Source organism: Lepisosteus platostomus, chromosome 24 (assembly GCF_059453375.1).
Source record: "Lepisosteus platostomus isolate fLepPlt1 chromosome 24, fLepPlt1.hap1, whole genome shotgun sequence".
Lineage (NCBI taxonomy): Eukaryota > Metazoa > Chordata > Actinopteri > Semionotiformes > Lepisosteidae > Lepisosteus > Lepisosteus platostomus.
This window is the reverse complement of record NC_142634.1, coordinates 7838556-7864701: the sequence shown is the minus strand read 5'-3', so window position 1 is coordinate 7864701 and position 26146 is coordinate 7838556. Positions and strand designations below refer to the sequence as shown.

The 26146-nt window shown below is 37.5% G+C and overlaps 1 protein-coding gene across 5 annotated transcripts in view; it reads right to left on the bottom strand.

Moving 5' to 3' along the window:
- The window catches only part of ksr2 (kinase suppressor of ras 2), a 99906-nt gene extending 75005 nt beyond the window's left edge, over positions 1-24901 (bottom strand). For 3 of the 5 annotated variants that reach the window (XM_088618482.1, XM_088618483.1, XM_088618486.1), the window contains exons 1-3: positions 24096-24901; positions 8921-9061; positions 7033-7183 (exon numbers count right to left, since the gene is read on the bottom strand). In XM_088618482.1, coding sequence (XP_088474608.1) covers positions 7033-7183; positions 8921-9061; positions 24096-24272 — 469 coding nt within the window. In that variant the 5' untranslated portion in view covers positions 24273-24901. The remainder of the gene's footprint in view (positions 1-7032; positions 7184-8920; positions 9062-24095) is intronic. The other 2 variants (XM_088618481.1, XM_088618485.1) reach the window with 1 other exon arrangement.
- Between the last annotated feature and the right edge of the window lie 1245 nt (positions 24902-26146).

Below are 26146 nucleotides of genomic sequence, written 5' to 3'. Positions count from 1 at the left end.
CAATACACTTAAATGACAAATGGCAAGATGGTGAATGATATTGCAATACCCAGTCTTACAATGACTGCAATCAGAATAAATGTTGCTTCCAGGCACCCATAAGTAAGGACTGTGGAGTTCTAGATTACAGTTGGCAACTCAAAATATTCTAGCCCCTTATCTGTTTTTTTAATCTATAAGATCACTTCAAATTTTATTAAAGCATTTGACAAGTTAACTGCCCATTCACACAGCCCTGGAATAATGTGCAGGCTTGAGGGTTTAATGATGAAGAAATTTAAGTGTCTGAGCCATATCATTTTAAGAAGTTTGAGAGATAAAGCAATAAACAGACATAACATGCAAAGTGCCTCATTTTTTCCTCAAGACAAAAGATGTCAAGGAGAGAGGCCATTTAAGCTAAGCCAGTTTAAACCAAGAGTTTTGAGCAATAGAAATGTGATCAAATTACATAATCAAACTATTCTGAGTAGAACATCAGATACTTCCAAAGAAGCTTTGGAGGAGTCAGACTGCAAGATCTTGTTTGGAGACCTGTTTTATAAATACACACAAATAATTTATTTAAAACAATTACACTGTGTCCATGATTTCATTAATTAGAGGTGTACTTTGTTTCATACACAGTAGATCCTTATTTCACTACAAAATACAAACAATATCTCTACAGTCTGTCTTCTGTTGTTCAGGTTTGTTAGCTGATCGTTATTACAGAAATTAGCAGTGTAAGTATAGCAGTATATAAGAAGTGGTATAAAAAGATCATAAGGACTTGTCTTGATTTAGAAGGATCATCATAAAAAAGTGAAAAGTGAGCTTTTATTTTATGGTCCAAAGCATGGCCCACAAGAGTGCTTGGTATTATTCATTACACTGCTATAAACCGAAACCCACCGGTTAAGTGTAAAGTTATAAGCTAAGTCTGAATTTAACAATAATGTAGTCAAAAAGATTTATGGTTACACATTTATAGAATGATTTATGTTAATTGCTACCAGGTACACTAGATGCTAATTAGTGATAAACTATAAATACAAGAAAAAGCCCAAAAGAACAGCTTTGCAACAATGATGACACTTAATTACTCTACAGCCGACGCCATTGTTCCTTTATCGGCAGTGAAATGTCTTGGGCCTTTATCTGGTTTAATTACTGACGTGATAAACAAGGATTACAGAAAAGGTTAAAATGCGACCACTTTGAAGTAATCAATTTAAAAGCTGTCATTTTAATGGGCTTGCCCTTCACCTCGCAAAAATGCAAGCTTTTACAACTCATAGGACAAAAATCATTCCAATATGTATTCACCAATTCACAAATGAAAAGGTGTTTCTGTTTGTAAACTTTGCCATTATGTGGTGAAAATGAACAGAATCAACAGAGAGCTTGATCTTGTTATTGACTTTTCTGAAGTAAAAACTGGTTTCTTTGAAAATAACAAAGATTGTAATTACCAAAGGTAGAATCTACACAGGCGGACTGATTTCTTTATAGAAGTAGGTTAGAAAATATAAATATTATTAAACTACAGCACAACACGAACCAAAATTCACTAAAGGTTATGTCTAGTATGATTTGTGACTGATGGAGTGTGAAACTAACTATCCAACTTTTTCAAGGAAAGGCTGGATAAAGATCATTTTTCATTTGATCATTTATTTACTGTGTTCCAAACGTACTAGATGGGCTTCATTTGTAACCTTTCTTATGGTCTTAATTTAGTTTTATTACTGGTTTCATTCATCAGTTTCTTAAGCTTTTCTTTTTTCTCCCATTGTGTATTACATGAATGCTATTGTACTATTGCACTTTTGAGTTTCTTGATAAGCACTTATAAATGAAATTCTAATATTGCTATTATTATGGTTATTATCACCCAGCCATATCACCCTGAAACTCCCAACTGGCAACCCACTGGAGCTCAGCAGGTGTGAGTCTGGTCAGTACCTGGAGGGCAGACCTCCTGGGAAAAACTAAGGTTGCTGCTGGAAGAGGTGTTAGTGGGGCCAGCAGGGGGCGCTCACCCTGCGGTCTGTGTGGGTCCTAATGCTCCAGTACAGTAACGGGGACACTTTACTGTAAAAGATGCTGTCCTTTGGATGAGACATAAAAACAAGGTCCTGAGTCTCTGTGGTCATTAACAATCCCGGGGCTTTTCTCGAAAGGAGTAGGGGTATAACCCAGTTGTCCTGGCCAAATTTCCCCATCATGGGAAATTACTATTCATGGCCTCCTAATAATCCCCATCTATGAACTTGCTTCATCACTTTGCTCTCCACCCCGCTAATAGCTGTTGTGTGGTGAGTGTTTTTGGCGCACTATGGCTGCCGTCGCATCATCCAGGTGGGGCTGCACACTGGTGGTGGTGGGGATCCCCATTACCTGTAAAGCGCTTTGAGTGGTGTCCAGAAAAGCACTATATAAGTGTAAGCAATTGGAGGATTATTATTATTATTATTAGCGGCAGAAGAGGTGTCACCTTGCAGGCATATAAATATAATCAGCAGTCAAGTTGCTTTTGTAGGTAGTGTTGGGGGATCAGTAGGTGACACTCTTTGCTCTGGACAAGACACTATGCTTTATGAGGGTCATGAAAAAAGCCACTTTTTTTTGAAAGGGTGTTAAAAGTTTCCTCTTAATCGAACTGGTGAAACAATTTCTCACCTGATCTCTACCTAATGTGCTGTTTAGTGGAGCAGCTGGCACATAATGACCCAGGTACTGGCTGCTCTTCCATACAGGATATTTAAAGCACTTTGAGGTTCTTGAGAATGAAAATGCTATATATGAATATAGAGAATTATTATTACCACTACATAACAGTAGAGACTGCAAGATTGAAAATTGACAAAATCTAGATTGTAGAGTATTATATCTACACTGTTATCACTGTAGAGCATGCTTTAAAAAGACTGTAAGAATCTTACATTGCAGAAGATTATGTCAAATTTCAGAATGCTGCTTTTTCAAAACTGCATGGCTTTCAGAGCAGATATAATAAGAGAATGAAGAATTTGATTTGACGCAGTTCTCCATTTTAAATTCTAAAACATTTCATTGTGTTTGTTAGTATTGTTAGGGATCACGTACAATTAGTTCTTTTGGTTAGTACTGAAGTGTCTGGGATGTTAAAGCTTTGAAATATGAGCAAGTCTGACATTCACTAATCCCTCATTAAACCAAATTACTTGGCTATGCATTAGATGAATGTTTTTTTTTACCTAATTACATTCAGATCTTCAGGAAAGGGGGGGAAAGATGAGGCACATTAGTACTGACCGACTCCACAAAGTCTATAAAGTTGAATCACAAGGCAAATACACTACAATGTCATTAGTGCAGATGGCAGGATCTCTGCTGTGAACACCTTCAACACTGGTTCAAATAAAGCTCAAATATTTGCTCATCTGAAATTAGGCCTAGCAGCTGTAGAGATTTATATTTCCACTCTCCACTAACAGCATGGCTTAAATCCAGCCCTTCCATCGACCTCATACACAAATTCCCCACTGAGGGTAAACCCATTATAGATGGTCATTTTTGTCAATTAGTTTTAAAATTAAAATGTTTGGGGGGATGTTAAAGGATGTTCTGGGCTTCATGAGGAATTTTAAAGACCAGAAAATTAGATGAGAGCATTCTTTGGAGGAATATGACATTCTCCTTCAATTTACTACAGCAAAAAGAAAGACTAATAATTATGGCACTAAAGCACAGCGTTTTGCAAGGAAGGTAAAAAAAGACCATAAGAGGTGGTGTAAATGTCATGGGTGCTGTTTGTGTCTACAATAAGGGGACATTATTTGCTGCAGAGCAATAACTGATTTGTAGGTAGCATCGTAAAGGTGGAAAGACACATAAAGGCTACACAAACGTATTTCACACACTCCAAGCTACATTTACTGGAAAATGTTTTTTCCATCCATCCACTTGCAACCCACTTCATCAAATTCAGGGTCGTGGGAAGCCGGAGCCCATCCTGGCAATAATGGGGAAAAGACCCCCTGGATGGGATGCCAGTCCATTGTCGCAATTCTTTTTTTCCCCAAACAAACACAGGGTCACAAAAATACAGACAGCAAAGCCTGGAACATACATCCACTTATTCTGAAAAATGCAAAGCACGAGTAGGATTTATTCACAGGGGTACCTTACTGAAGCACATGGGCTGTGGCCCAGTTTTGTAAAAAAAAATATTGCAACTGCTGGCCGAGACTTCAAAACTCTCCCAGAGCGTGTCTACATCAATGATCATCGTCTCCAAGCAGGGCACATCTTTATCAAAGATGGTGCCCCAACTGTCACATTTATTCTCCAACATGCCAGTCTTCTAAGGAACTTGGAATTAAGGTGAGGATTTTTAAATACCCCCTTTATTCTTAGCATCTTATATTGCCATAAAATACCAAGACCTTCATTGCAAGCTTGACATTTATTTGTTTGCAAAATTGAACCAGTGAGGAAATACAGCTTAGACTTTAGTTAGAAAAGTAAATTGGTAAAAAGTACATTATCTGTTTCAATTTTATTAATTTCTATTAATTAATAAAATCAAAAAATTATTATTTTTAATTCACATACTGCATTAAAAAAGGCCACGTATAAATATTTAAAATGTATTCAGTTGAGCTGAAGTCATTTTGCAAGACTGTTTTCAATATTTTTCTACGGATTATTCTTACTACAATGAACCAATAAGATTTCTTTATTTTTCTCCCTCTGTTATTAAAAAAAACAGTCTGTGGTGCAGTAATAATGAAATATGGTTTATTATTCAAACACACATAACTGGATTAATATATTATATTATTGCGAGAATATTATGTGGACTTTAACTTTAAGCATTATAACATGTACAGTACTTGTTAAATTCACAAGAATACGGTGTGCATTTAAGGCATAATGACAAAATATGTTTGAACTAGGACAAGCTGTTGGTAGCCAACTTGTATTAGTTGTTGTGAAGACAACATGATGCACAATTTCCCCTCTCATGTCCAATGTTTAGTTTTTCTACATTACTTATTCAGACTGTTGCCATTATTAACAACACCACCTTCGCAGTGCTGTGTAAAATAAACCTTTAAATCACCTACCTCAATCATGTTAGCATCAAAATTTGCTGATTATAATAAGCAAAGCAGTAAAAAGACAAGAGATTTAATATAATTCACAATGAGATATAAAAGAACATGTTATGAGAAGCAGACTGCAGTGATCTTAAAGCATGCAGCTGTCCAATTATATTTCTAAAAAATAATACACTTACATTCTCTTTTTTCAATGAATACACTATAAACAATAAATGATCAAATTGAGTGGTGATTTGCGATCACAAATAAGGTTAAATAATGCGTAATTCTTTTTCTGAGACCATGTAAATAAAGCATTTTTTATATTTAAAAGGTTACCCTTCCATCTGCTGGCAGTATAGGGGTATTGCATCTGAATTATAGTTGTGTCTATTTCAAAATACAGTACTAAACGGCCTTCTAGTGATACAGTTGCCGCTTCTGCCCTCTGCTGTTATGAAGTATAAATACAAGTGATGATTCCAAGTACTGGTACTGAAGTGAACCTCTCTACATTTACGTTTTAATCCCAATTAACCTCTTGCTCGACTAAGCTTATTGAAGCTTTAATTGAAACTATTTATTTGTTTTCTGCAATCAGGATATAGTCTCACAATCTCTTTATGCGGGACGTTTTCAAGCAATATAGTGAGTAAACCTGTTTCAACTTGATATCATTCCTACTTTTTAAAGAGCTCTTATTGTTTATTAAATAAAAATGTATAGACATAGGTGGGAAAGACACTGTTAAACACTCACATAATAAGTGTTCTTAGGGCTAAATAAGCCCATTAGTTAAATTCAACGAAGTCACTGAAATTGAACATACACTGCACAGTGAGAGAAGCAGCTATAGCATATCACTGTAACTCACATCTGGCATCCCACTGAAGGAAAGCAGGTGTGAGTAGGACCTAGGAGAGCTAAGGTTACTGCTGGAAGAGGTGTAAGTGGGGCCAGTAGGGGGTGCTCACCCTGCAGTCTGTGTGGGTCCTAATGCCCCAGTATAGTGATGGGGACACTATACTGTAAAAAGGCGCTGTCTTTCAGATGAGATGTAAAACCCAGGTCATGACTTTCTGTGGTCATTAAATATCCCAGGGTGTTTCTCAAAAAGAGTAAGGGTGTTAACCCCAGCGTCTTGGCCAAATGTTCTGCTGGTCTGCAACAAACACGGCCTCCTCATACCAATTAAAATAATGATTAAAATAAATCATATTTTTCTCAAAAACATTGATTAAATGTGTACTGTATGCACTATGGCTGCCGTCGCATCAACCAAGTGGGGAGGTGGAGGGGATCCCCATTACCTGTAAGGCGCCTTGAGTGGAGTGTCCAGAAAAGTGCTATATAAGTGTAATATATATGTATAAGTGGAATTAATTGTTCTTATTCAGTTCGTCTTATTATAAAGAACTGAAAAAAAATAAAATTACAAGTAAACAGTTCTATTTAAGTGCTTGCTGAATGGTAAGAATATGTACCAGGACAAGTTTCAACATGTAAGCCATGTAAACAAAAAACATTTTAGCCAGGAACAAATCGATAATCCTTTTAAACTAGTCATGCAATGTTTTGACAAAAGACACAAAAATGCAAAACTTGAATATATATATATATTATACCTGCGTGCACATGCACAAGATTAACAGGAGATAATTTGAAATTATCCCCATAATTTGAAAACAGTGCAAGAAAGGGCCATGGATGGGCTCCAATGAACCTCCGACAGCATCTTCATGTTCATCTTCAGCACTCCTCATGTTGAATCTTCTGTCCTTAATAATAATAATAATTAATAATTGCTTACACTTATATAGCGCTTTTCTGGACACTCCACTCAAAGCGCTTTACAGGTAATGGGGACTCCCCTCCACCACCACTTAAGCCCTTACAGTAGTTCTCCAGCCCAAACATTCACAACTGACTCGTGAACACACAGTGGCAAAATATTTCTTACCTGATTTATGGACGTTCCGTAGGCAGGAGAGGGACGCATTGAGCCGAGCGCACTCTTCAGGGTTTGCGCCATATTTCTTTACCGTCTCACACACCTGCTCGTCGCTCATCTCCAGCAGAGCTTCCAACGTCAGCTGGCCAGGGGTGATCTCCTGCAGCCGCACAGAGGAGAGGCAGTGGACAGAGCCCGTCATTCACGCTGGCCCCCAAACTCAGCCTTAGTGTCCAACAGGTAAATGTCAGAAAAGCTGTGGTGCTGTTATTCCAACAGGACAATTTTGTTGAACCCTTTAAGAATCAATGGAAATGTATGTAATGTTCTCAAACTTGCAGACATTTACATCTGACCATTAAGCCAACACCACAGTCTTGGTTATCCTTGGAAAATTCTACAAATAAGTGGAAGGTTTTGTTTTGAATGACGGAAATTCCCAGGAACACATAATCTTTCGTCAAGAGTTCTGGTATGTATCATTTATATCTTTTATTGTAATTCCTCTTTTGTGAGTGTTGTGTTTCTTTAAATTAAGAGGCTTAACCGAAAGGAGTCAAACAGGGATTCCCCCAGACAGAACAACATGGGAAGTCCCAAACTGAAGGGGCTTTACTCTCCTCACAGTGTAAGGGAGGGCAGAGAGAAGACCTTTTCATGCAACATGGTGAACACAGGAAAGCGTGTAAATGATTATAGTGGACATCCATCCTGTACAGATATACAGTGGATATCAAAAGTCTACACACCATTATTGACATTTCAGCTTTTGCTGATGTAAAGGCTGAAATCAAGACAAATCATGTCAGACCTTTTTTCACCTTTAACAAGATCTTGTAACCAACAAGATTTCAGTGAAAAACAAATGATTGTAAAAAATGGTAAAATCCAGGTGGGCTAAGTTACTAGAGACCTATCCAAACAGACTTACTGCTGTAATCAAAGCAAAAAGGTGCTTCCACAAAGTATTGGCTAAAGGGTGTGCACACTTATGCAACCAAGGCATTGGAGGTTTTATTTTATCTTAAATCATTATTCTTAAAAGCGATCCATTTGTTTTTCACTTAAATATTGTTGGTTACAAGATCTTATGAAAGGTGAAAAAAGGTTTGACGTGATTTGTCTAGATTTCAGCCTTTACAACACAAAAGCTGAAATTCCAATAAGGGTGTGTAGACTTTTGATATCCACTGAATATGAGTGAGAACCTGTTCAGCTTATTCAAATGTAAAGGGCGCAGCTCTTTGAATACCAAAGCTGTAGATCGCCCTCTACAGCTAATAAATGGGACATCCTTGGCTCTCATGATAATAATAATAATAATAATTGCTTACACTTATATAGCGCTTTTCTGGACACTCCACTCAAAGCGCTTTACAGGTAATGGGGACTCCCCTCTACCACCACCAATGTGCAGCATCCACCTGGATGATGCGACGGCAGCCATAGTGCGCCAGAACGCTCACCACACATCAGCTATCAGTGGGGAGGAGAGCAGAGTAATGTAGCCAATTCATAGAGGGGGGATTATTAGGAGGCCATGATTAGTAAAGGCCAATTGGAAATTTGGCCAGGACACCGGGGTTACACCCCTACTCTTTTCGAGAAGCGCCCTGGGATTTTTAATGACCACAGGGAGTCAGGACCTCGGTTTTACGTCTCATCCGAAGGACGGCGCCTGTTTACAGTATAGTGTCCCCATCACCATACTGGGGCATTAGGACCCACATGAGCCGCAGGGTGAGCGCCCCCCGCTGGCCCCACTAACACCTCTTCCATGATGAGTGAAACAGCTCTAGAACGAGACAGCTGCAATGTGCAGGTGTGTAAAAGCTGGTTTTTGTCAAGAAAATGGAGCAAATCTGCACAGCAAGCTGGGTGATTGCTGCTCCATTACCTCCATGACCTCCTTCCGCATGTCCACAATGCGGAACCAGTGCAGGAGGTGAGGAAACCCCTCCAGCTCAGCACTGCGCTCCTGTGCGGCCACCTTGCGCTTGCAGGAGAGCTGTCGGCTGAAGTACTTCACCAGCTTGCCCTGAAATACACAGAAATTAAGTGTGGGACAAACTCACTGATGCAACACAGCAGCAATATTGCTGCAACATACGTCAGCTCTGCATTTCCAGGCTGTGTTGTGTTCTCCCATTTCAATTCCCAGAACATATACTCTATGTGCTCTGGTTTAGGATTCATCAGCTTTTTATGTTTTCAGCTGTTGTGATAAGCACTTCCTTTCAACACTGCTCGTAAAGCATTTGGGGGAAAATACTCTTGTAGCAGGTCAAATTAAAAAAAGCATTTTGGTAAGTGAAAATCAAAATATTTTAAGATTCAAGCCTTTAAAAAAATTGCATGCAACATCTTGGTTTGGGTTTTTATGGCTGTTGGTAAAGAATCAGAAAGCACTTGTCATATTGTAACCAACTTTGCGTGAAGTCAAAACTGTATGGAAGATTTCCAACCACTAGAGGGAGCCAGAAACCCTAAAAGAATACAAGTTAATTCTTTCCCTAAAACAGTATCAAGCCTACCACCAACACACTGGCACACACAATATACACAGTATGAACTACAGTACTGTACTTTATAAAAATATCTAGTGAAATTAATTTATCAGTAGCAAAAGTGATTAATTATAACATACCAGTTATATTACAGGTTTCAACCCTGTACAATAATATGAAGTTTTCTAAGAAATGATCTAAAAAATCAACTACTTAAACAAAAATGGTCAATTTACCATTCTAATCACATTCTTACCATTCCACTCAGTTAGTTTGTTTTTCTTTTTATCCTGTTTTTAAACATAAATTTTGTCAAAAAATGAAAACATCCAGACAACAGCAAACTAGTCTGTAGTAAGGTAACCGATACACAGGAGGTGAGTTTTTCTTGGATTCACTATGTAATACCAGTCTTTAGCCAGAAATTCAATGATGAATTACTAGTTTATGTCAAAAGGGGTTTCTTTCTCTTTCTAATGATTTAACCCACAAACAATTTACAAAAATAGACAATTAAAGACAGAGATCGAAAACAAAAGACTGAAATGGCAAAGTTACTTTTCACTGGAACCGAACATTGGTCACTACAACTTGGACTTTCCAGACTACAACTTCTCACATTAAGCTCTTGAGCATTAAGACATGTACTAACTGATATGGTGTTTAGCTTTGCACAATGGAATTAATATACAAAAGAGGAATATATTATTTATTAAAAAAGTAAGCTTTATTTTAGAATATACCTGGTTGTTGTGCTGGTATCGAATCTTGAAAAAAGGAGAGTTAAGCTATAAAAAGAGCAGCCGAAACCTCAGAGACTGTCTTTCTGCCATCTGGATATCAGTGGATCTGATATTGTGTAAATGAGTGAAACACAAAGTACTCTACTGCTTATATTCTACAGTCTCAATATTTTTGTCAGGAAGGTAAGGTTTCAAATGTAATTTGCTGTAAATGCTTAGAGTCAGGACTAATTTTACTTTCCACTGCAGTAAATCCATGGCATTTCATACACAGAATACAAAAAAGGACAATAAATCCATTTCTGAATTTGAAAAAAAACAATTGTGGCAATAATAAACTCACATGAGTCAGAGGGCAATGCAATTTGATGACTAAATATTTTTCATTTTGTTCTATTTTTCCTAACAGATGACAGCTGGTCTCTTAGTGCTGCAGTCCTTTATAAAACCTGTGTGGATCTGCTGAGCTTAGGTTACAGACCATAATACTCTTGACATTGTTCTTTAAAAACTTTTGAATTGTCTAGCATGAGTGAAAGCACAATAGTTCTAAAGTAAAAAAATACAAAAAAACATGTTTTGCCTTTTTATCAGCATCACATAACAAAAGTAAATCAAAAATATTAATTAATTTGCTTACAAATCATCATCTGTTCCTATTAAATAAGTCACAATCCAATAGAGGATAGCAGAATTACTTTTAATTTTAAAAGTAATATATCCTAATTAGATTTACAGAATGTCTGTAATTTTGGTATCGAGGAGTCACAAACCCCCCAGATCATTTAATAATTTGCCAAAAATGTAGTTCCAGTATTAGGCACCGAAGACAAAAACCCTTTCTTCAAAGCTTTGCTGAACTATAACAATTGAAATGTATTGTAAAAATGGATCACTTACCCCAGTATTATATGTGCAGGTATGTCACAGACAATAAAATGATGCAATAAGCCACAGCTGTTTTATTTTTTTTAAATCCGTACTAGAATATTTAAGTACAAAATAATGAATATAGCTTTTATTTGATTTTTACTGTGCATGATTTCTTGCATGTTCCATACATGATATGGATCTGTCCCAGGGTCCTGTGTTCATTTCTAGGCTGGGGGAATGAGGTCATTGAATTTATTTCGTACTTTGGGGGGCATGTGATCCTAGCAACAACCTGCAATAGCAGTAAGACAAGAGAAGCAGACCCAGGTGAGCTTAATGGCCAAATATCCTGTTGTCATCTGTGGCCTTTCTGATATTCTGAAGAAAACAGCTGTGTGAGATCTGTACAGTACTAGAGGGGACAGTGCCTTCACACACTTTGCTGCAGTCAGCTGTGAGAATGTTTTGAAGAAACAATTCATGCTGGGACAGTTCTGTACTTTTTCGACATTTTTGGTGACATTCAAAGCAGACAGAAAACAAACACCCCAGACAGAACCAGCATAAGAAATGCATGTCATTTTACACATTTACCTGGCATGGGCTACAACATATTTCTATGAAAGGACTCCTAGAAACAAGATACTTAGACTACTAGGTGCCGAAAGCAGTTTTTTCTACATTTCACACAAATGTATTTTTCAAATAGGCACAAACGGGGGAAAAACAAGTAAACAAGTTTGTCTTCTAAGTTCACATTTAGTTCCTAAGTACTATGGATAAAGAATACACCTCCCCTTTAACCTTCTTCACTTTAATAAATACAGTACTAGAAAAAGAGAAAGTGAGGTTTCACAATCAAAGGTACAGTAGCAGACTGAATAAGAGCCCTTTGGTCAGAGTGTAGTCCCAGCATCTAGGGGGAAATGCACCTACTGTATTACTAAAAACTAATCTTTCCTTGTTCATATTTTATTTTCTACATTCATTTTTGTTTTTTGCTTAACTGCTTTAGAGCACATTAAAATTTAATTAGAATGACACATGAAAGATTAATAAGCTTCAAGCAAAAGGGAATTTACCTGTAAGGCTGTTGACTTTTTCCCCGAAGATATAGATAATTCGTGACTGCAGAGCTTGTACAGTACATGCAAAGGGAACAGTACTTACTAAAGTACTTTTTTTACCATCATTAGTACTTCAAGATTGACCATGAGGCCATATCTTGTAGTACAAATGTTTATAGAAAACATGTAAGTTGGTATATCACTCAATACTACAAGTCCAAAGATTCAGAAAACTTTTCCACTGCACACTTCAGTAACGGTCCTCAACTTATTCCCAAAACACTATTTATTTCAAGCCTGTAAAATTTTTTCTTCATGCACAATGAACAAGAAAAAGTCAGTACGCTTAAAGAATTTATAGCGCCGTTCAGTTGCAGTTTGCTCTTTTATGTGTATTGCATTTCCAAAATACAACATGGTGCTCTGAACTAAATTGACTATCAAGAACTAAATAAATTAATAATGTGGAAAGACTGGAGCATTCAGATTCTGACATTAATAAATACTCTCTATATTGTTAAATACCACCGATATTGTTTTGAAACTTCCAAAAGAGGCAATCCTTTTTCTTTAAAAGCACGCAGGGAACAAAAGGTTGTTGTTTTTTGCTGTTGACATTTCATTAATATTAATTTTAATTAGAATATTCAGGCCCCTCGTTCTCTGCGTAGTAAACAAAGTTATTTTTACCTTGAGTATTCAGATCCAGTAAATCCATTATACTAGTTTGAGACCTCTGAAGGACTTGTATAACACAAAATGCAAACTCAATCTAGTAAACTGCCTAGAGTCGGAGATTAAAACAATATTTATAAAAACAGGAACTTTTATTAACAGTTATCATGTTGAATACACATGCCGGATTTGAATAAATACACTATATACAGTACATACGCTATATACAGCAGTAATGTTTTTTTCTGTTTTATCCTCCTAGCATTAGAGTAAGGAAAATGTATAAAGGCCATGGCAGTTGTATCTGACCAACCTGAGGCTTAATTTGGAGTTGAAAAAGCAAATGTAAATCTTAAAGGTGATGGGACCAATCATTGTACTTTATATTATATTAGTCAATTCCTTAGTCAATGTCTCTCAACAGCTAGAATATACAACATCTTAAATTAACAATACACCCGAGCACACTGGTAACTTGAGCGTCGGTGGTGTCTTTCTGGCCTAAATGTACATTATCAGGCCTGGAAAGGTTACTTGTCTGAATATCAGGATACGATAGAGTCTGCTAGATCCACCTACTTCTCTCACATCATTGAAAATAACCATAACAACCCTAGACACCTTTTCTCCACCATCAACAGTTTGCTAAAGCCTTACTGCCCCATCACATTACCTGCCTCATCCCAACTTTGCAACACATTCTTAGATTTCTTTAGCTCCAAGATCGACAACATCCGGCATCACATTCTTTCCAAAATGCATATCATTTCCATACCTTCTCCCTGCTTGTCCAACTTTTCTGGTTAACTCCTCTCCAACTTCTCTCATCTTGACTCTGCGTCCCTCACTGAACTGGTTTCACATATGAAATCCACCACCTCTATATTAGATCCCATTCCTACCATTTTATTTCAGCCCTGTTTCAGTTCTCTCTGCCCTATTGTCCACAATATAATACATGAATACTTGAGCACTGGTGTTATACCAACGGTCCTCAAAACTGCTGCCATTACCCCCATGCCAAAAAGCCTAAAATGGCTCTGGACAATCTAAAAAAATTTGCCCCACCTCCAGCTTCCCCTTTCTTGCAAAAATTCTAGAACGGGCTGTCACATTTCAGTTACATAACCACCTCATTGCAAATAACTGTTTCGAACCCCTCCGATCTATTTTCTGACAACTTCACAGCATAGAAACTGCCCTGGTCAAAGTCACTAACGATCTTCTAATAGCTTCTGATTCTTGTTCTCTTTCTATTCTCATTCTTCTTGATATCAGTGCTGCTTCAACACTGTTAACCATGATATCTTACTTTCTCATCTTGAGACTGTTTGGTGGATTTAGGTCTGAAATTGGTCTCGTTAAGTCTGGTGTTCCTCAGGGTTCAATACTGGGCAACCTACTTTTCAGCATTTACAAGTTTCCACTTGGTTAGCTTTTAAGATCACATGGCCTACCAACTATCATTTCTATCCTGATGATACTCAAATATACAGTATATGCATACCAAACCTGACACTAATGTGGCTGTCTCTATTCTTTCTAATTGCATCTCTGACATAAAAATTGGATGACTCAAAATTTCCTTCATCTTAACTGTGACAAGACTTAAGTCAGGTTTATTGGCACCCTCCATTAACTTTGTAAAGCCAATCCCGTAACCCTATCTGTAGATGGTTCTGTACTTGAGCTTCAGTATAAATTGAAAAACCTTGGGGTGATATTTGATTCAGGCTTGACATACAATCCACCATGTGCAGCATATTGTCAATACATCTTTCTTTCACCTCAGGAATATGGCTAGACTACGCCCTATGTTATCACTAACTGTGGCTGAAAAGTGGCTGAAAAATGTGATCAACACATTTGTGTTCTCCCGAATCGACTACTGTAATGCTCTACTCGCTGGGGTGTCTAAATCCACATTGAACAAACTCCGGTATGTCCAAAACTTGGCAGCCAGAATCCTGACCAGGTCTAGTGCAAGTGATCAAATTACTCCTGTCCTGGAGTCCTTGCACTGGCTTCCTGTCAAGTTTTGTGTCGACTTCAAAATCCTCTTTCTCACCTATAAGGCTCTGCATAGCTTGGCACCTCAGTACCTGTCTGAGCTATTATCCCCCTACTCCCCACCTTGGAACCTTCAATCTTCTAATTCTGGTTTCCTGTCTTTCCCCCAAGCCCATCTACACTCTATGGGTGACAAGCCCTTTCCCTGTAATGCCCCAAGCTCTAGAACTCTCTCCCCAAGGATATCAGAGAGTCACTTTCTCTAAACTCCTTCAAACCCAGACTTAAAACCTTCTTCTTTAGACGAGCCCTTACTTAACTGGGTCCATTCTTTACCCCCTCTGCTCCTACTGTATTTACAGTAGTACCACACATCCTCATCGTGTTTATCTTGTGTATTTGTTTATTGTTGCTGTTTTTTTCATCGTTGTTGTTGCTGTTGTTTTTCTGTAAAGCGCTTTGAGGAGCCACCTTTAAAGGCACTATATAAAATAAAGTTTATTATTATTAATTATTATTATCATTATTATTACCATTACCTGAGCTTCTACTCTGGACTTGGGCCTGGGCTTTTGCAACTAATATCATTGGACATAGTTGCAATAAACATATTTATGGCATCTCTGTAAGGAGTGTACTTTTTATTACATCTGTATTTTTTAGGAATGTACAGTACACCTGGATGTTAGGAGATACATACATAGTACTGTATACAGTTTGTTCTGATTAATAAAATAACATAGTAAAGTAAATATAAAATTGCTCAGCTCATTTATCCACAAAGACAGTCACACTGAGTAGCAAAGCACCAATCTCCATGACTCTCTCACACACACAAACTTCTCAGCTGGTTACAGGTGGAACAGTCCCAAAGGGAGTTCAACTCTCAGAACATTAAACTTTTAAGCTAAAAAAGCTTTTCTTACCAATTTCCTGTACAAGATTTATTTTGACAAAAACAAACAAAACTGAAAACAAGGCAGTGATTTCACAATTAAAATGTGTTTGAACTCACAAACACACAGACATTGTTTTATAATAATGAATAAGAGGTAAAACAATGAACATGGGAGAGTCTGCTTGATTTAAATCTCTTTTGAGTCCTAATTAAAGATGAATTTGGATGAATGCTCAGATGGTATCTTTATCTGCAAGTGAAAGACAACCAGGCAGAAGCTAATTCAGTAAGTAAGTGCACTGTCTGATGTCTCTGGACATTGTGCTTACATTTATAGTCCCAGAAACAGATAGCTCAATAAAATGCCTTTTAATCTATTCCCCTTTCATAATTTACTGGAAGAGGAACATCCTTCAATTTAAAAATATTGCTATATACAGCTGCACAACTGCCAGGGGTCATCAAATGCCTTTTTATTGAAATAGTATTGTACATTTGTGGTTTGTGTTTACAGGGTAAAGAGCACGCATTCATCCACAAACTGCCAGTAAGAAAAGACAAAATCCGAGATTCCCTGGATCTGTCTAGACACAGTAAAAAAACAATTGCAAAGGACACTTAAAGTTAAAAATGAGTTATGCATACATTTTTGTATGCTGTCCTTTTACTTGATATACTTATATGTTTAAATTGAACAAAGTGTTCAAGACAGGGCGGCACCGCTAAATGATAATAAACATTCTATTTTTTTTAAAATGTTACACGTATACAAATTCAGTCCACATTTTAAATATTACATGAATTAATATAAATAAACACAGTCTCCAGCTACAAATTCTGCAAAACAGACTTAGAAAACTACTATCAGCAAACAGTGGGAAATATACAACAAACGTTTTTTAGAACTTCGCTACACAAATTAAAACTGCCAGCATACGTTTTCTGACATCAGAGACATTGTGCTGCTGGGATCATATTGAAAAACTTAAAACCTTTGAACAGTAAAAAACAATTCAAAGACATTGTTGTACTTGCTGCAAACCAAAATAGTTCTCCCTAACCTTTGAGCTTATTTGCTATTGTTTAATAGTGAAACATAAATATTTAAAAATATTTATTTCCTAGAAATAATTAAAGAAACCTTGTATAACAAAGGAAGCATCCTTCCTGAAAAGTCAATGAGTTTATTCATTTTCAGTAACATCCAATGCTAGAGACTGGTAGTGAGACAGTAGGGGCAAGTGGGGACAAGGTGTGACTATTTCCTAGACAGAGTGACTGTCCACTTCAGAGCACCTAGATGCAAATATAGATAGTAGAATTTTTTTTTTTACAAAAGTCTTCACTGGCATTATATTTGTATTGTCTTAGAGTATGAGCAGGACCAAGGGTCACAGCTACCGAGGGCGGATTCTAACAGTATATTGCTTTTGATTAAAACATTTGAATTACAATAAAATATATAAATTACAGCTCAGGTCTCTATTTAAACACAAAATACAAGGTTAAGTTACTGAGCACATGAATAGGAAGAAACACGTCCAAAAATGATGTATTCAAACCAAAATTAAATTTTGCACAAATTTGCAGGTTTCAATCTCAACATGTTGATTTTACTAGGTGGTCAGCAAAGAAGGCAGGAGCGCATGCTTTATAAAACACAAACATTCTGGTTACTTCTCATAAGCATTTCATAACATAAGTTATCTCTCTCATAAGCATTTCAGGCTTCAGAGTGCTCATGTCTTTTTATCGGCAGCATATGTAAAGCATATAAGCAAGTCTACACTTACGTAGAACTCTCCAAAGACTTTTAACGAGTCAATTAAAAAAAATATATATATAATTTTTAGTGTCATCTAAGTACATCCTTCCATTGTTTAATATTTCAGGAAATACTGCCATCAGAAGCACGTACTCCTTGCCAGGATTTTAAAAAAGAATATGTGCTGTGCAAATTGGATTGCTTTTCTCCCTTGATGATGATGTCATGATGGTGTCATGATGAATTTCATTATAAAGTTAGCTGCCACCAATCCCGCTTGTTTAACTTTAAAGACGTGAACTAGCACCAATCAAATCAGATTGAGATTCTCTCTATAACCCGTGCTGCTTAAGTGTCTGCATAAAATGAATGTAATTTATTCCTTGTAAGGGTTACAACAAGCACGTCTACCCAGAGGCCACATAGTGGCCACTTCAAACAAACACACACACACACACACACCGACAGACAGAAAATTAAGACTCACTAATTAACCAAGCCAACATGTCTTAGAAGTTGACTGGAAACCAGAATGCCATAAGAAAAACCACATGGAAAATAAGTAAACTCCACACAGAAGATGCCTCAGCCTTATTTCAGACTCAGACTCAAGTACTGTGTAGTAGCAGCCCTAACGGCTTGCCATTGTGCCACCCTGTGTAGAACAGAACTAGTTCTGAAAAATATCAAATTCTACCACTGTTTCACGGTACATTAGGGCTATGTTTTCCACTTTCTACTTTATAATAGTTACAAGCTGATAACTAATGAAAAAAAAACAGTTGCTTAATCATGGGACGATTGCTCATAAGACCACAGATACCTTATAATCTGTTATACAGTTTCCTAAGCACATGCATGCCTGGGTCACATAATGTAAGCTTTCAATCACAGCAGTGCGGAGAAAGGTGATGCTGCTAGTCTCAGAACTGGAAGATTGTAGATTTAAATCCTGGATAGGGACACTGTTGTTGTACATTGTTGTGTTTAACTCAGATTACTTGCCTAATAATCCCATTTGTACAAATGGGCATAAATTAAAGGCAGATTTGGTATGAAGAAGGCTGACGAAGACAGGCCAGTATGAAACGTGCACCTTTGATATCTGCAACTGCTTGAAATTAGGAGACTTTTAAAATAAATAATAAAATGATTAAAAATGAGAAAGGTCAATTCATGATTAACATCTTCACCCGGGTTCTATGATTTTTTTACTGCGTTTCATTACAGATAGTTGACAGTAACATCATTCTATGCAACTGTTTAGTTTAACTCTCTACTTCTGAAGAGAAACTACAAAACCTTCCAGCTTTGAGCTGCTGCAGCATTTTGAAGGTAGATCAGAAGTTCAACAGACAGCAAAACACCCTCATCTTACTTGACCACTGTCTGCAGCTTTGATCTTCTTCCCCCTTTATATTAAAAGGTCTGCTGCCTGACAGCACACACAGTGTTGGGCCTGAGAGCATTGCAGGGTCTCAACCAGAAAACACAACCAGACAAGACTTTTCTTTTTATCTCTTAACAATTTAAAGACTCAGAACAGAAGCTTAAAGTGAAATCATACACATAGGAAACCACCAGCCAACCAAAGTTGCGGTGTCTGCTCATCATTTCACAAATGTAACCAAGCATATCTCCAGTCATCCGCAAAGAGAAAACAGCAAGCTTGATTTCCTATAAAATACATTTACAGTAGTTACGTTTCAATAGGAAATGCCTGTACAGTTGCATGACCAACCTTGTCAAGATTGTGCTCAGAGATAATTACACGTTGATGCCTCCCTTTACAGTTCTGCATACACCACAGCTTAATTGAAGTAAGTACAATTCGTTTAAACCATTTTCTTTGGCCATTAAAAGCTCTACCAGTAAGGTCCATAAACAGCTCAAAAGCACCTTTCCATTTGTGAGAACGGCAGTAGAGATAGGACCATTACAACAATGCCATCTCACAGATAACACATTCAAACTCACAAAAAAATAAAAACGCCACAAAGATGAGAGGGCAGACAGGGCTCCCAGTCATACCTTCCTGACATCCTGCCTTATAAACACTTAATTACGCAAACTACAACTTGATTTTATGTGACTTGCAGGATGATGTCTGCAGAGGACTCAATTTTCCAGTTTCACTGACCATGTCAGAGAGGTTTGCACAGGAATAAAACGGAGGCTCATAGACCCATCTTGCACCTCCATTGTGGGACCATGTTTGGACAGTTTTGTCTTTTCGAGGGAGAAATTCCTGAAGGAGGCTTGTTGCAGTTACTGGCAATCATTAGATCATTGGTGCAAGCTGGATGACATATGCAGAGTACCCTGGACCTCAGGACAAACACAAATGTCTTGGAACTGGGGCAGTGCCAGATCTGTTTGGCTCTTGGGCTAACTTGGCTCATCTTTTCTCACATAAGCATTTTTAAATTATTAAAAAAGTTCGTATGTAGCAACCAATTAAAATTTTTCTCCATTTAAAATCTAAGCTGAGAGAAGTTGAGCACATGCTTTGGTATGACAAGTGTGATCTAGGTCCGCAGTCCATCTGTTTATTGTACTTTACACTAATCGTTTGGTTCATAGATTTAGATGTATAATTATAACAGAATGCAACAGAAAGCACAGATCAATTCTTCGTGTGTATTTTTAGACTCAGGGATGCAATCTTCTTTTTTTCCCTTGACACCCGCTTGACACAGGTCTGCCCCCTAACTCAAATCACCATCCTACTGCTTCTCCAAAATGAAAACTCAACAGTGGCTCTGTTACAGTATGTATAAGAAATAAAATGGGAATAAAACATAGGATCGTCTAAAGAGTTCTGCTCCCCCAAATGTTTGTTGTGAGTAATCATACTTTAGGCATATCAACTGGTGACGCTGGTAGGCAGGGTACACCCTGGACAGGACACCAGTCCATCTCTGGACAAATCACAGTCTCTCACACCTAGGGCCAATCTTCCCAGAAGCCATTTAACCTACTAGTATGTTTAAGGACTGTGAAAGGAAACACAAGAAAGCCTTGATGGACTGATGATGAGAAATCCTAAATTCAACACCACTTTGAATCACGGGAAAGTAAGTAGAAGCTTTATACCTTCACTGAAAATATATATTTTCTTGTACGTTTTAACTTTGGTAGCACAAGTTATGGCTTCAATAAAGTCTACATATACATGGTCAAGACCCTATAGCTGAACAATTGTTTGCCAACAATCACTACAACAGGCTGAAGTCTAAAAGCTCTATAATAATAAATGTGTTTTCTTCTACTGTGAAAAGTATATCTTAAACTATATCTCATGGGCAGGGGACTCTAAAAGGCTTGTGCCATTCAGCAGTATTCATTATTCCTCCCTACATTGTCAACAGCAGTGTGGTTTAGTGGCCGGCACCTTAGATGTGTAACCTAGGAGACTGTGGGTTCGAATCCTAGCTGGGGCACTGCTAATATACACTTCAGTATTCTCATTTACAATATGCAAACTGGAAGACATAGGTGGAAACTACAGGGCTGTGTATTTTGAAACTGTGCACGTGAGGTACTGTACTTTTTTACACAAAGGGGGGATCTGCAATAAGCTAGCCAGCTTTGTTCTTGAAGTCAAGACCCTGGCTTCTTTCAAGAAACAGCTGAATGAGGTCTTCAGATTGATTAGCTTCTAGGAACCAAATGGACTCCTCTCACTTGTAACCATTCTTAAATTGACATTATAGCACACACAATTTAACACCAGCAATTTAGAAGGAACCATTGTCATGATGTCCCGGCACCATCTTTATCGCTGTAGCACAATGAATCCTGCCTTTCATGTAACAACCTGATTCTCCACAGTGTAAGTTTCAAAAGGCTGGTTTCACTTCAACACAAACACACAGAAAAATAGAAATCCGCATCCTGTTTCAAAACAATTAAGATACCTTTTATCGTATAGTAGCTTAAGAAATACAACATATTGCTTTATGCTTTCACTAACATTGTGTTGGACCTTTGGGTGCCCAATCCAGGTTCTGTAGAGTCACGAGGACAGTTGGACTTTCCTAAGAAAAATGAACAGTTTAAGACAAGTGGATGGGGGTCAAAGTGTGCGAATTTCTTTGTTATCTGGAACAATGTAACCCTTTTCCTCAGTTCGGAAGTTAAGTTTTTTTAAAATTAAGAGACCATTAAAACCCTTCTTAAATGTGGATATCAGGGCCCAGATTTGTGACTCTGTGACTAATATAGATTTTGTCATGTTCATATTTTGAACATTGAGCTACCTGTTTTGTGAACAGTTCTAAACTTTCTTGAATTTTTTAGTTCTCATTTGTTGCTTTGTTAGCCTCAATCCTTCCCTTAGCTTTTCAGTTTCTAATACTGCTATTGTTGCTACTATAAAAATATAGTCAAAGGCTCTTTTCTTTTAATGTTTCTACAAGAAATAATCATCAGCTACAGTGAAAAAAAGCTCTTATAATATCTGTGCAAACTACAAACTATTGTTATATACTAAGCATTCTGTGCAAACTACACAAAGCAGTAGAGTTTAGTGTGATTAACTATAAGGTATTAACTAAAATAAAGGTGTTACATAACTAAAGCACAAAGCAATACAGTGAACAACCTCACTGTGCAACTTAAACACTAAAACATGTACATGTACCAGGAGAAAACTCACAAACAGGTAACTTCTGCCATCTGAAATCAGCATGAAGAAAAAAGCAAGCAAGAAAGGACACAAACTGTAAAATTCCAGTGATTTCACTTTCCTTTATACCATCTTCCTCCCCTTTGTTTCATAATTCCCATAATAACAACATCTTAAAAGTACATTAATAAGCTGTAAACAAGGAAAAAACACCCTGGAAACGTATACCTTCACTGAATATATTCTTATACGTTTTATCTTTGATAACACAAACACAGTAACAGTGGATGTTGCGTAAACTACAAATAATTAGTGCATACCGTGAGGAGTATTGGTTAGGACTCTGTATTTGACACTGGAACATTGTGGGTTCAAATCCCAGGCCGGGCACTATGGTTGTAGCCTTGATCAAGGTACTGCACCCAGACTGAGTAATAAATACCTGCTGTAGATGTAGATGTGAAAATGGGTGGAAATGCAGCCAAATAAGTTAATGGCATGTGCGCAACTGCAAACTTTGAGAATCACAATCCAGCTGTTGAAGTTGAACTTCTTCCACAGATGAATATCCTTGATAAATCGGTACAGTTAAGGTGATAACTACTGTACTTAAATTAATACCCCAAAGCTGGACCACAACCAGAGTGAGTCTGTACCATTACTTTAGAACTGTATTCTGACTACATTAGCAAACACTCTGTCCAATGAAGCGTTTTTTTTTTAATAATTCGGGGAAAATCATAAAAAGAGATGAGTTTATACGCTTCATAACTTACTTAGTATTACTTCAGAAACGTATTTGTGTAAACCAAGTCAGCCATGTAGTTTACAACATGAATACGAATCCTACTGAATGTCACATTTTGGCCAAGTATCATTTATGATGAACATGAGCTGAAAAGTTCGGAGTGTGCATGAAAATAAGTTATTTAAAGTTATTTACATTTCCAGGGCATTGATTAAACGGGGCCTGTGGGAGGGTACTCCCCTCTGCTACATCTGAAAACGGCAAAACCTGTATCTTGCGTACAAGAGAACAAGAGGGGGTCGGTAAAAAAACTAAAAACATTAAGAAATATTTCACATTGTATTGATCATTAAAATATCTGTTGCGTTTTTAAAAAATACAAGAATGTTTTTTTTCCTCATTTTTGTCCAGCTGTGGTAAAACAAATGCACTCCAAGTACAGAGACACACGACCCCGCTTCAATCCTGTGAATGTTTTAAAATTCCCCGCCTACAGACGTGGCCATTAGGGAATCGCAGGTTTAAATAACAGACAAGAACATGTGTAATATGAATGCATCACTCCTTTAATATTTACAAAGCTTTCACGAAACACACAGCTTCAAAATTATAAACACACACGACCAGTAGCCACATCTATTACGCAACGCTGGGTTTTTGTTAGGATTCCCTCTCATTTGCTACAAATGGGTCAACGACCATTTAAAAAAAAATCAAACCTTTCAAAAGAATTACAAATGAAAAAAAAAAGCGTCGCTGTACTGGGATCGCTGCCACAGATCGTACTGTACAGCCGAGGTAATGCGGTCGACTGTGTTGCAAAATGCTTAGAAACAATTCAGGCCTCAGCGTTTTGCAGAGAAAATCTGCTTAGAAATAAAACGCTCGATCCACCTTTCTCCACCACCTGCAGAATGCGCAAGCTCATATCGGCTGACTGCAGCTTCTTAATTTATTACACTGCACGCCAACCCAGATAAATAAACAAATATCGGCACAAAAGGGCGAAAACCGGGATTTTAAAAGCCATCCACTGAACTATTTTACTGGGAAAAACAGCAAATGAAGAAATGAATAAGCAGAAGCACCTCCTGTCTTCAATGCGCACGAATTTGGTTGCAATAATAATGAAAACACGAGTTAATTTCAAGCTTACCTCCAGGGTTCTTATTTCTTTTTGTGTCAAGTCGTTGGATGTGGCACATTTGGTCCTCAGCCCCTCCAAACTGGAGATGCTGATGTCTATCATATTTTGCACCAGTTCGCACTGCTGCAAGGCTTTTTGCAAACTCAAATGATGCTCTTCGCTTTTTGTCATATTTTCCTCATCCATAGTTTGCGAGCACGGATCCCCTTGTCTAACTCTGGTTTTATTTTGTCTGAATTACAAAAGAATCGGATGGGAGAAAAAAAATCCCACCAATGATTAAAAAATGCAGTAAGAACTCCCAAATAAATTAAATCCGAAATAAATTAAATTCAACTAATTTTATTAATCAAAATGGTTTTTTGTTGTTGCTGTTGTTTAAAAAGATATTATTTTGACGGCGACTCCATTGTAGTCTTCCTTTTTTATCTCCTGCCGAAGTGGAACTGCTTGGTTTCATCAGAGCAGTTCAGGTAGGCAGCGGTACTGATGTTGAGGGCTCAGTCAGACACAATATAACAGAAATTCAGGAGAAATACATTTAAAACAGAGCGTCTGCTTCAGCTGGCTCCATGGAGTATTTGGACGCTTAAATAAGTAAGAGTAAGTATTTAGCTCAGCATTGCACAATGGACAGAGACGAGACGGCGTTTTAATATTATTGGTGTAAGCACTGTGTGCAGGTGCTCTCTGTCTCTCGTGCCAACAGCTGCATCCCGGCTCTCTGCTTCCACACCGACATGTTGCCTGTCAATCAAATCCACAGCAATAGCAGCAAAGGCGACAGAGGCAGCAGCACCGAGCGAGCTTGGAGAGGAGCGGGGTTCTCGCGAGATATAAGGCTTCCCTCATCGCAGTGAGCTCACTGTTTCAACTCTCCAACCTTTGAGCTAAATTTACTGTAGTTGTCAAGTGATTTTTTTTGTGGACAAGAATAGTTTTATTGGCACATACTTCTGTCTCCGAGGAGAGACGTCAAGTTCATTTGCACGCAACCTTATTAATGTAATCAATCCGGTGTTTTTTTTTTAATCCTGCTTTTCCACCTACTGTATATCCAGTGAAGTTTCTTGTTTTAAAATATTGTTTGCTCGCTTTTAGATGTTTTGACATAACACATCCTGCTGAATACCTACGGTGATATATTTGAAATGTTAGTGTGGAAGTTATATCGATTTGCCATTAAGAATTTAAATATATTGTGGCGGCTTAATACATACTGTAGCAACATATTTAGCTAGATAGTCTAGATCAAAATTAATTTGGACGCATTTACAAAGCGTGAAGTGGCATCTCTCCACGCTGTCATTACGTCTTGGAAAATAATAGTAATTAAACATCACTTCATACTACAGTGGTAATTGATATTGACCTCATTATGGCTACAGAACTGATTGGACTTGAGTTTTTGTTCTGTGAATGTGGTTCTGTTGATTAGATTGAAAAACTAGGTGTCACGTTTATTTTGATGAACTTCAAAATGATTCACTTCTATATGTACATGAAATGTTATGAGAGTGAAACAAATACTGGTAAAACTACAGGGAAAATAGAGAATGTGATACAAGTATTGGCTACAAAGACAAAATCGTATATAAACAGTGTTAACCCTAGGAAAATGTCTTATTTTAAGAAAACAAATAAGCATAGAGTATGTAATGTTGTGTGTTGGCATTCCATTGTGCAGCAGTGAGGAGTAGTGTTTAGGATTCATAACTGGAGTCTTGTAGGTTCATATCCCAGGAGTATTTCCATTGCACCTTTGAGTTACGTATTTCTGCTGCATACTGGCACAGTGCAGTGCTAGGGCCCTGGGTTCGTGTGGGTTTCCTCCTACTGTCCAAAAACATACTGGTAGGTTAATTGGCTTTTTGGAAAACTGGTGTCCTGTCCAGTGCTTGTCATCCCTCACGATCCTGAATTGGAAGGAGTGGTTAGAAAATGGATTGGGGAGAAGCTTCAGTAAAATGTCTACCTGTACAAATGCAAGTTGTTCTGGATAAATGAATAAAAATGATACATTGTTTTTTTCACCCAAAATGAGCCTGCTTTTGTCATTC